At 32.6% G+C, this 12030-nt stretch overlaps 1 protein-coding gene and 1 long non-coding RNA gene across 11 annotated transcripts in view; one reads left to right on the top strand and one right to left on the bottom strand.

Annotated features, from left to right (window-relative positions):
- Positions 1-12030, top strand: part of Dync2h1 (dynein cytoplasmic 2 heavy chain 1) — a 333458-nt gene that overhangs the window by 315921 nt on the left and 5507 nt on the right. For all 7 annotated transcript variants that reach the window (XM_021251564.2, XM_021251565.2, XM_087212338.1 and 4 more), the window contains 3 exons: positions 1819-1928; positions 2959-3040; positions 10013-10129. In XM_021251564.2, the coding sequence (XP_021107223.2) occupies positions 1819-1928; positions 2959-3040; positions 10013-10129 (309 nt within the window). The remainder of the gene's footprint in view (positions 1-1818; positions 1929-2958; positions 3041-10012; positions 10130-12030) is intronic.
- Positions 6403-12030, bottom strand: part of LOC110347349 (uncharacterized) — a 76036-nt gene continuing 70408 nt past the window's right edge. For all 4 annotated transcript variants that reach the window (XR_002391924.2, XR_015451641.1, XR_015451643.1 and 1 more), the window contains one exon: positions 6403-6554. This is a non-coding gene — a long non-coding RNA (uncharacterized LOC110347349). The remainder of the gene's footprint in view (positions 6555-12030) is intronic.

Here is a 12030-nt window from a genome sequence, read left to right on the forward strand (position 1 = left end):
TACTATAATTGGAAATATGTGTATATTAAATGATTATTTTTAAAACCTTGTAAAATAAATATTACTTAAAAGGGTGATGTAAATTTTTTTTTTACTGTTCAACTAAAGAAATTATTTGGTAGGGAGTGAAAAAAATAGCTGTGTATAATTTATTTGAGAATATTTTGTGAAGTGTTATTGTAGAGGATAATATCTGAGAGAAAAAATTATATTTACTAAGGATATCTCTTTAAAATCTTTTCTACACAGAATCATCACATCCATTGATTTGAATACTAGTCACATGCATTTACATATTAATGAAATAGTGGCTTTCAAAGATTTTAATTTCTCCTGTTCTGGTCTTAGCTGAGAAATATTAATGCTTAGGTAGATATTAGGCTGTTACAATACATAATACACATCCTTTCTGTAAAAGTAATGAACACATTTTTCCTTGACTTTTTAAATTACTCAGTAAATGAGAATTTGCTAAGTTTTTAACAGCTGGCATTACTGTAGTACCTACCATCTCTGCACCAGCTGAAATAACAAGCTGATTTGGAAATCAAGAGTATTCCATATGTCTATCAAGGTATATGTTATGGTTTAGATCTAAATGTTCCCCAAAACTCTTATGAGCTCAATAGCAGGGCTTGTGACAGTGATTGGATCATGGGGCTCTATCCTCATCAGTGGATCCATCCACTAATGAGTTCAGAAGCTGAGTGTACTGTTAGGAGGTGGGGCCTGGTAGAGGTGGGTCGGTCACTGGGGACTTGACCTGGAAGGGTATAGCTCCCTCCCTGCCTCTTCCTTTCACTCTCTGCTTCCTGGCTGCTATAATGTGAGCAGCTGCTGCCTCCACCCAGGCTCTTCCACAGTCACCATGTCCTTTCTGCCTTGGAACCAGCTGACCATAGGCTTGAAAACATGAGCCAAAGTAAAACTGCCTTCCTTCAATTTGTGGGTGTCAGGTATTGTATCAGCAAGGAAAGTGACTAAGATAGCACATTAGCAACTGCAGGAAATATAGAGAAATAAATCACTTAAGGATGCCTGAGTTTATTCCCAGGGTCTAAAGCCTACTATGGGATCTTGGGAAGACTTTTAACATAATTGTACTCCATTTTCACATTTGTAAAATGGAGATATTAAATTACAGGGTTGTAATAAGCATAAAATCAATTAATCCATGAAAATCACTTAAGTATCGCAGAAGACTTTTTGTTCCAAGTGGCAATTTTAAAAATATTTAAATATACGTTATGTAGATGTATTACTCCAAATGGACTTTAGGTTGATTTATAAAATGGCAGATGAATGGAAAAGACCACTTTAAAATACCCATTGACAAAGAATTATTTCTTCTTTGACATTAGCTTTCACTACTACTTGATTCAGTAATGTGGTAGATTTACTATCTGATCTGGACTTGAACCCTGATTCAGTTTGCATTGCCAAAGCATGAAGATCCTGAGGATCCTTGAGTCAGACCAGGGTGCTCAGTTTCTTGTGCACACACTATGAAATAAGTCATTACTAGAAGTGTTGGGCCAAATGGAAATTCTGTTCACAGAATTAATTTCTACATTTAGACTTTTTATTTTGAGCTCATTTTTGTAACCAGCAGAAAGGTTATACAGGGAAGCTTATTTATGATGAATACAGATATTATTTGAAAATACTATGTCATGCTTTACTAGTAAAATGAAAATCTATTTTTTTCCTTGATATCCTTTTAAAACATTTGGAAGCAATTCTCATAGAAAATGACTAATAATTATATAACTTTTAAAAATATATATATTTATGTACCTGTCTCCCTTACTTTTCTAGAACTGGGTAGATAAAGCCAAAAATCAGGCCCTTCTGTCTGATACACTTGACCTTTCAGAACTCTTCCATCCAGAGACATTTCTTAATGCTCTTCGCCAGGAAACTGCAAGGTAATTAAAAGTGAAATATTTATTTGTCCCTGAAGGTGATCATATTTTGCTTTGTTCACTTCTGATCACACCATCTTGTGAAAAAAAATTTATTGCTGAAATCCAAACAGTTATTCCCTAATACTTATAACAATAGGTAACTTTTGAAAAGCACATTGCTTTTAGTTATGATGTGTTATTAGAGCTGAAAGTAGATGAAATTTAACTTCTAAAATTTGGCCAATTATTTATTAGACCTATGGTGTCTGATAATGGTAGCTAGAAATCACATGGGGTATTTAAATTTAATTAAAGTTAAGATTAAAAATTCAGTTTCTTAGTCAACTACTCATATTCATAGTAATCAGTACACACATGTGGCTACATTTTAGACTGCACACCAACATGTTTATCTAGAAAATTCTATTGGACAGTGGTGACTGGGCTTCTTGGTAGAAAAGAGGACCAGATGCTTAAGATTAAATTCTTTTTTTATACCAGATTTTTGTCATCATATCATGTTTAGACCATAATTTTTAATGTTAGAAGGTAATGAAAGAGTACCAGAGATATACTGAGCAAAATTTATTTACTTGGTGACTCTAGGGATATTAGTTTATATTGTTTTAGAATATTATTGATAGCAGTTTTTCAGCTTTGCTAAGAAATGTTTATTGAACACCTATTACATGCCTGCATTTGATGATCATGGTCAAAATGGAGAATGGAAAAATGAAAAAGATGCTATACTTAAGGATTGTACCTAAGGACTGTCATATTAAAAGAGTTAACTGTAAAGACAGTGTAAAATCAAAGATAGGTATTATAGATCTTAGTTGCTCATTGTAAATATTTCAATTTAAACTAAATAACAATATATCTGCATCTTTTTTCAGTTATTTTAATTAGTACAGAGGGGTTTGATTTTGGTTCTGGGGATTGACCTTGGACTTCACACATGCAAAGCACAAGCACATGTTTTACCAAAGAGCTGCACATCCTGAAACATCTGAGAATTTTTTTTGTGACATCTGATGCTTTACTTTTACAGGGCAATGGGTCATTCTGTGGATAGCCTTAAATTTGTAGCCTCATGGAAAGGTCGACTTCAAGAAGCAAAGCTGCAAATTAAGGTACTAATTTTAGATGTTTGTCTGAGCTTAAAAATATATCACACCAAGATAAGAGATTCTAAAAGTCCTCACCTATCTTTATAGTTGTAAGATTAGCAGAGAATGATTTTTCACATAGGTAATATGTTCTAAGTAACTTAAGATTTAATACAAAACACAAAGTCTTCTAAAGCAAAAATATTAACCAATTAAAATATCACCTTGGGGAAAATAAATCCAGTTATGTGCTACTTAAAAATATAGACCTAAATCATGACTACCCAGAGAATTTGAGAAAAATGGAAAATTTCATGAAAGTACTGAATAGTGAAAAGGTTAATAATGTTCATATATAAGATATGTCTGCTTTAAAAATGTAACTTTCCAAAATCAATTTTAAAACTTTAAGGCAGTTTCAAAAAACAATTCTGAATTTTAGCCTGATACTCAATCCTCGTCTGCATTCAACTAGGTCAGCTAGACTGGAAGGTTATGCAGGGATCACTCACATATCTGGAAATTGGTACTAAGGAACCTTGGTCTTTCTCCACATGGCCTCATATGCTTTAGTAGACTACACGAGCTTATGTTGTGGTCTCTGTGCAGCATTTCAAGAAGACAAAGCCTTTACAGCCTTGCTTTAGAAACTTCCTGAAGTCTTTCACCCACATTCTGTTGGTCAAAGGAACTGAACAAGGCCACTCCATAAATTCAACAGATGAAAAAGCAACAACAAAACATGCATGCAAAGGGGTGTGCATACTAAAATGGGGAGAAATTTTGGCCATACATTTTGTAACCCACCACAATGTTACATTGTTACTAAGCTATAGTATTAATATAACAAAAGACAGAGGAACAAATAGAACAAGAGTCCAGAAACAGACTTTGCCTGTTATGGAAACTTGACATGTGAAAAAAGTGGCACTCATTGCAAACTGTGGAATATATGGATTCTTTGATAAATGATCTTGAGACAATTACTGATAGAAAATGATAAAATTTGGGCCAGGGATTTAGCTCAGTAGCACCACACCTGCCTTGCCAAGCGCAAGGTCCTGAGTTTGATCCCTGGTACCAAAAAAAACAAAAACAGAAAGAAAGAAAATGATAAGATTTGATACTGATTCTGAAGACATAAAAAGCAAAATTTAAAGAAATAAAATATTTTTGAAAAAATACTTTTAGAAATAAAAATAGGGGGAAATGTCTATATTCAAGATTTTTTAAGGCTACAAAAAAAAAATCCTTAAAGAAAAAAGCTGATAAATTCACTATGCTGAAACTAAAAGAACATCATACAAAGTGAAAACACAGGTCACAGACTGAGGAAATGATTCTTAAAGAACTGATAAAGGAGCCCGATGTGGTACAAATCTGTAATTCAGCACTCTGGGAAGCAGAGGCGAGAGGATTGTAAGCTGGAGCCCAGGCTGGAACAAGGATGGAAGGGATGAAGAGATGAAGGGATGGAGTAGTGTATAAAACATAAAGGACTTCTGCAAATCAATCTTTAAAAACCACTCCCATAGAAGAGGTGGGCAAAGGATTTTAATAGGCAATGTATGAGAAGGGAAACTTTAATGGGCTAAAGTTTCTTATTCTCACTTATAATTGGGGAAATTAAATTAGACCCAAAATTTAGTTTCATTTCATGCTCATCTGATTGGAAAATTTTATGTCTCAATAGGATAAGGATTTGCAACATTACGGCACAATGTAAATTCTTATACATGACAAGTAGGAACATAGATTGGTAGAATTGCTTTGGAGAATAATTTTCCAATATCAAGTAAATCTGAATATGAATATACTCTTCAACCTACCAACTTTATCTCTGCATGCAAATGTGTATAAAGAAGCACATACATAATTTTTATTGCAATGTTTTTAATAACAATTGAAAACAACTGAAATATTTATCAGCAGAAAATAACTGGTTTATTAATAAAGTGAAATATTGCACAGATGTTATAAATGAAAGAACGAAATGGATGCATTTTAAAACCAGTGATGAAAATAGGTTGCAAAATAGTATATAGAGCACATTTCCCTTAACATCCAATTAGAAAGATGAAAACTGTTTATTGTTTTATGAATACAGTAGCAGTCATATCTAGCTAAATCTTGGATAATGACTAGATCGAATGAGCAAGGAAAAACAACAATAACAAAAAAAAGCCAAGGTATACACAGAAGTCATCAACTATTTGCTTAAAGGTATGAAACAGACATATCTGTATATTAAAGTTAAATAAATGGACAGGGATGTGATTTTTATAAAATGTTCTTAAAATGTTCTATGTGTTTGAAATATTTTTCAGTTTTTAAAGGAGATTTCAAACAAGTAAAGCTATGTAATAACTTACTAAAATAAAACTCAAACTTTAAGTTAAAATTAGAAGCATTTAAGAAATTCAGCATCATATGTAAAATAAATTAATGGCTCTGATTTTTTTTTAATCAAACAAAGCCACTATTGTTACTATTGCTAATTTCTGTTGAAATGAGAAACTAGGAATGGACTATCTGAATAGCCCTTTCAGAGTAGTTTGGGATCATGATAATTAATTGGAATATACTCAGGCAATTGTGATCTCCCTGATTCACACCATCCCCTCAGTGGGTGATTATGAATTTGTAAACAATAACAAATGTCCTTTAGAAAAACAAACTTGGTAATTGCTCCTTTGTTTTTAGATGCTTTGATCAAAGGTTCACATGTCAATAATATATGAATACAAAGTTTTTGGCTTATTGATTTTATTATGTTCCCATTCTGGATAGAGGAAATAAAATTAAACAGGTGATACACATCACTTAATAGTTGTTGGCATGCACCTCAAATAATATATGTGCACAGATATCAAGAGACAGCCTCAACAATATAATTATTATTATTTTTTTTTTTTTTGGTACTGGGGATCAAACTTGGAACCTTGTGCTTGCTAGGCAGGCAGTGGCACCACTGAGCTAAATCCTCAGCAACAATATAATTATTTTAATATAATGTAAACAAATAAGCTCTAGTCTCCATAATTGTTTCTTTCAATCCAAAGGATAAATGTCATATCAATAAGGTACTAATGTCCAAAATAATATTTTCTCCTATATGTTTGGTAAAAGTCTTATGTATGTCTCCTAAGTATACATGTAAGTATAAATAGCACTTCATGGTTTTCATTCAATAGGAGTGAATAGAAATGAAAGTATAGCATGGAAATATAAAAATATAAAATTAGACATCATGCTCTACCATATCCCCTAACTCTTGGATTGTATAAATGAAATGATAGAATGAATTCAGTTATCTAGAACAAATTGAAAAAATTTTGCAAATTAAATATTACAGACAGCTCTTTTCCTTAGAATTATCCAAATAATTTCAGCTTGAACTTTTATTTTGCATTATTTAAATTGATAGTTACATAAAATAATTTTAAATGTCTAAAGATTAAAAGACAGGCTAGGGCCGGGGATTTAGCCCAGTGGTTCCGCTGCCAGCCCTGCAAGCGCAAGGACCTGAGTTTGATCCCTGGTACAAAAAAGATAAATAAATAAAATAAATAAATGACAGGTTCAATGAACAGTGATAACTAAAACATATTGAACATTTAGTATGTAACGCAGTTTTTCTTCTATTTTAAATATGTTGCTAGAAACTTTTTTTCGATTCCTGTATGTGGAGAGATGTTCACTAATATTTATATCCTTTAATCCTCTATCTTCTTCACTCCTCCCTTTTCAAGGAAGGAGTCTCTATCTGCCTATGAGTTTGAATAAAAAACTTAGGACCTAATATTGTGTGCTTATGCCTGTCCTTATGCTTTTGGATTTCGACATTTTGCTCTGCTCCTTCAGGGAATTTCTGCCCATAGGGTAGTATATCAGTCAGATTTTCCCTTGCTAGGATAAAATACCTGACATGGCAACTTAAAAGGAGGAGAGGTTCATAGTTTCAGAAGTTTCAGTCCATGGAAAGCTGCTCCAAGGCAGAAACATTATGACATGGTAGAACAAAGTTGTTCAATTCTTGGCATCCAAGGAACAGAGCACAGGGCAAGTGTGTCAGAGAAAAGGGGGGTAGGGGCCAGATATAGTCCCCAGGGTCATAACCCACCCAGACACATCCAAAAGTGTACTTTACTAATCTCTCAAGATTAACTATCACAGGCAGCTTGATGCTTTGTTCAGCACATTGTGATTAGAAATTAAGTCTACCTAATTCTTGCATTTAATATGTGCCTGGAGAACTGTTGCTTCCTCCAAACTATCTTTTTCAGAAGATAATATGCTGAGCCTATCTGCTTTTACTCTTTCCTTTATTTCAGAAGCCATTTGGAACAAGGATATAATTTATGATACTATGCTAATACATGATGTATAATTAATTTCCACATAGTCATTTGAGGTAGATTTTATTTTTCTTGCATCTTATAGATGAAGAAACAGAAAATTGGGGAGTCAGATTCTAAAACCTGTACTTTTAATACTGGAACTGTGCTTTGTTTTCTCTGGCCCTACTTACAAGTACATTTATAATTAAGCTGAGTGTGGTGAATGTAATTAACAGTAACATATGATATATTGCAAAATAGAAGAATTATAATGTATTCACCATAAAGAAATGATAGAAGTTTGAGGTGATGGGTATACTAATTTGCCAAGTTGATCACTACTCAATGTACACATGAAACAAATATCACATTGAATTTCATAATATATATAAATGTTATATATCAGAAAAGTCTTTCTGAAAGAAACTAACTCTAGGTATTAAGCGGAAAATAAGTTACTGTGAAGAAATGGAATGACGAAGCTCACAGAAAAAGTTGAAAGAGCAAGTTTCAAAAAGGACATGAACAAGAGCATCTCTGGGAACCAAGATGCAGACCTGAAAGAGCCAACTCTACAGTACACCATAAGAAGGGGTCAGCTCAATTTAAAAACTTCTCTGCAACCGTGCAAGATTCAAAATTTTGGCATGGATCACATCCCCTGCCCATTGCTGCAAAGAGGGCAGTTTGGCTGACTGTCCTATCCCTGTTCCCTGTCTCTCCAGTAGAGAAGGAATAAATCTGAAAAAGAATATGGGTCAGAAGCTATCCCCAGAAGACTGAATTTGTTTGTGTTTTTTGGTACCGGGGATTGAACTCGGGTCCTTGAGCTTGCTAGGCAGGTGGTGAAACCACTGAGCTAAATCCCCATCCCTAGAAGACTGAATTTTTAATAGGGAAAACCAATAGCAGTCTGTACTATGACACCATCTTTTAGAAATGGTTCCCATTTTGAAAACTTAAAGAAAAAGTTTTAATAGTTGTTTTTCTTGTCTTTGTATTATACAATTTTTAAATCCAGAAAGTTTTGTTTTTCAGAAGTTATAACATCCTTAAACTTGTTTATAAATCATGTATTTTGACCCATACAATGAGACCCATATAGTACTCACGAATCATGTATATAAGGAACTTACATATAGAATGTAATAAAGAATTCTTTATAACTCACTAATAAAAAGACAACCTAATTAAAAAATAGACAAAGCATTTGAATAGAAATTTCTCCAAAACTTATTGTTTCCAGACTAGGGTAATTATAAAGAGTAAAAAGAAAAGGACATATTCAGGACATATTTACTGAAAATGATAGGACTAGGTAAGTGGTAGCATGTAGGATAGTGGTGGCAACCCTATGGCACATGTGCTTCTGGGGGCACACAGAGCTCTGTCAGTAAACAAGCCAAGTATATAAGTTGTTTTTTTCGAAACTAAAACCCCAGTATCCAGATTAAATTGAAGTATTGGCACTTTGCAATAAATAAGTGGGTTTGTTTGGGCTCTCAGTCTCTAAAAGGTTTGCCAGCACTGGTGTAGTATCTCAGTTCTATACACGACATGATAAAATTGGAAAGCTCTCAGTGGAGTCTACAAATTTCTAGATAGCTATTGAAGTTTAAAACTTGATGAAATTTCACACCAACGTAAGGTGTGTTTCTTCTGAAATTCTAATTTATTTACAGAATAAATTAAATTCAACTTAGGGCAAGGTTATGTCCCAATTGACTCATTGTTAAAAATATTAATGCATTTAATACACCTAATCTACTGAACATAATAGCTTAACAACGCAGTAGTACCTTATCTTTATGATTATGTTGCTGAGAGCTGCAGCTGCCCAGCTTTGCCAGAAATTATCCTACCACATATTGTTCACCCCAGGAAAGATTCAAAATATGATTTCTACTGAGTATATCATATTTGCTTACTATAAAGTTGAAAAATTTTAAGTTGAAACATTATGATCATTTTAACTTGATATTATATAATATTTATAAGATTGTACTTTGGTACCAAGTAAAGTCTGTGCGAATATAGATGTGGCAATGAAGGCTAAATGTTGAAGAATTACAAACCCAAAATGCATTCCACTTGTTTCCTTTATATAGGTAAATTTAACACTGGAAATCTAAAAGAGTGAGCACTAAGAAATATGAAGCTAATATTACCAAAGATCTATACTTTTAATTTCAGGATTTCTTCCACTTATACAAAGCTCACTTTATAGTAAGATATTCTTTCTCCTTTTTTATTATTTCATTTCTACATGACATGTTAATTTTTTTCTCATTAAACTTTCTGAATTTTGTTTTATTCTTTTTTTTTTAAATGTTAGAATTCCAAGCAAGGAGCACATATTTTCTAATTATGCTTTTGACATTATATTTCCATAATATAATGCCAAAGCACATAATTGAAGACATTTGTGATTTGTCCTAAAATACTAAAAAATGAGAATCCAGTCTAAAAAAATTTCATAGTAAACACTGGCCAGATCTTCTTTATATTCCAATAAAATGTTATAATATCTTTTTTCATAGAATTGAAGATATATCACAATGGAGCATGTGACCTTTGTTCTTAAGATGTACTGCAGTAACTCCTAATATTTTAGAATTTAAGATACTTTTAAATGATGTATGTGTTTCCATGGCAGATCAGTGGCTTATTACTGGAAGGATGCAGTTTTGATGGCAATCGGCTTTCTGAAAATCACGATGATTCTCCTAGTGTGTCATCAGTTCTCCCTTGTTTTATGGGCTGGATTCCACAGGTAATACATTGTTAACCTGTACAATTTTTAATTTTATCAATTCACTTAGATTTTCATCTTTTCAGTAAGATATATTCTTGCCCTGTCAATTTTTTGTTTGCCTTCTAATGTTACTGCATTTGAACAAATTTTTAGTCAAAGCATTTTATCCTTACAATTTTTTTAATGTACAGGATATTTTAAAACTATTTTTTTTGGAAAGAATAATAGTTTTAATATCTAAAGAATGTATAACCTTATAAGGAAAAAGTCTAATGATAAGAACTACCATGTATTGTGTCTTATTTTCAGCGATGTGCTAGATATTTCATCTACCATATGTACTTGTCAAAGCAGCTATGAAAAACAGATATTCTCACTTTCAAATAAGTAACCACATGCCCATGCAAGTTAAAAGACTTCCCACAGGCACACAGGAAGTAAGGAAACCAAGGAGTTAATGTGTGTTTGGAGCTTTGTAACACACCATGGCAATTGAGCAGCTGATAGACAAGCTGAAGATAAAACTTCCAATTATTGAAAAAATTTTCATCAGTGGAACTTGACAGCACACATACTTTTAAAGTAGGACATAGCTGTAGGTGAAATATAACTTTTTCTTAACAACTAAGTTTAAGAATGTAAGTGTGACTATATGTGAATAAAATTTAATCCTGCATCTAAGGAGTAGAACTATTTCATATACTGCTCATTACAAAAATATATTTTTGTCATTGGAAAATAGCATTGAATTTTCTAGTAATGGTTTCTTTTTATAAAATCAAAAGCATCTGAGTATTTATTTTAAAATATGAAAAACAAAACCTAAATCTATAGTAATAATTAGCAATCACTGCTCTGAGTATCCTCTAACCTAAGAGCATACACATTATTGCGAGGCCTATTTTTCTTCCATATCATATTCATTTTCTCCAGTATTAGAGTGAGTTGGGTGAATAAAAGAATATTTGTTTTATTTCAATCTTCCCATTAATTCCTATAAGAAATTCCAACCCAAAGTTGATAAATTACAGATGATACATTTTTTGATCTTAGGTTTGTGAACCTAATTGAAAGTTATATACAAAAGTTGAGGTTAGAATTCACCAAGGGTTTTAGCCAAATCATTTGAAATTGTATATGACCTAGATGAACTGTAATGAATCCAAATTAGGTGGTGTTGATTCTATGGCAAATAAAATTCACATAATAACTTTGATGGTGGGGGATAGTTGCACATGTGTTAACTGGTTTACTGAAGAAACCCCATTGATAAAAATAGAACAGGGAAAGTGACTAGAATAAATGAAGAATATGACCTGGGGCAATACCCAACTAACGGACCACATAAACTAATGCAAGTCAGAATAGAATGTTGTTATAGAAAAAGCCAGTGTATTACTTACTAGGTTGTATGAAAAGCAATGTGACCTTACAAAACTAGAATACCTTTGTGCTAATTTACTTCATATATCATTTATGTCTAATATTTTTCACATCTTAAAAATTTAGGATCTGCATAAAAAACTAAAAATAATTTGAAAACGAGCTCATGTGAAGAAAGCTAAAATGAATTGAGTAATCTATAAAAGAGTTAGCTAAAAGATTTTTTTTAAACTATCTTTATGTAAGAGATTCCTCTTAGGCTTTTGCACTTTTGTGTGACATATAAGGAAAATATTTACTAGTGCTTCCCTGCCTCCCTTCTTCCCACCCTTATAGTAAGCTTCTTCTTTCTGTCCAAATCCTACTGCTTTCAGATTGTGTTCCATAATCAGATCAGAAAAATATGAGACATTGTTTCAGAACACAAAATTTTGGAGTTCAACAGACCTTACTTCCAACCCCAGAATCTAAATTATAAAGTAGGTGATTTAAGCAAAGTAACTTCACTGAGCCAGGTTTCTCTTTGAAGATGAGGA

The sequence above is a fragment of the Heterocephalus glaber genome, unplaced genomic scaffold (assembly GCF_053883595.1).
Source record: "Heterocephalus glaber isolate CG9 unplaced genomic scaffold, H.glaber_assembly_v1.0 deba00001429, whole genome shotgun sequence".
Classification (NCBI taxonomy): Eukaryota; Metazoa; Chordata; class Mammalia; order Rodentia; family Bathyergidae; genus Heterocephalus; species Heterocephalus glaber.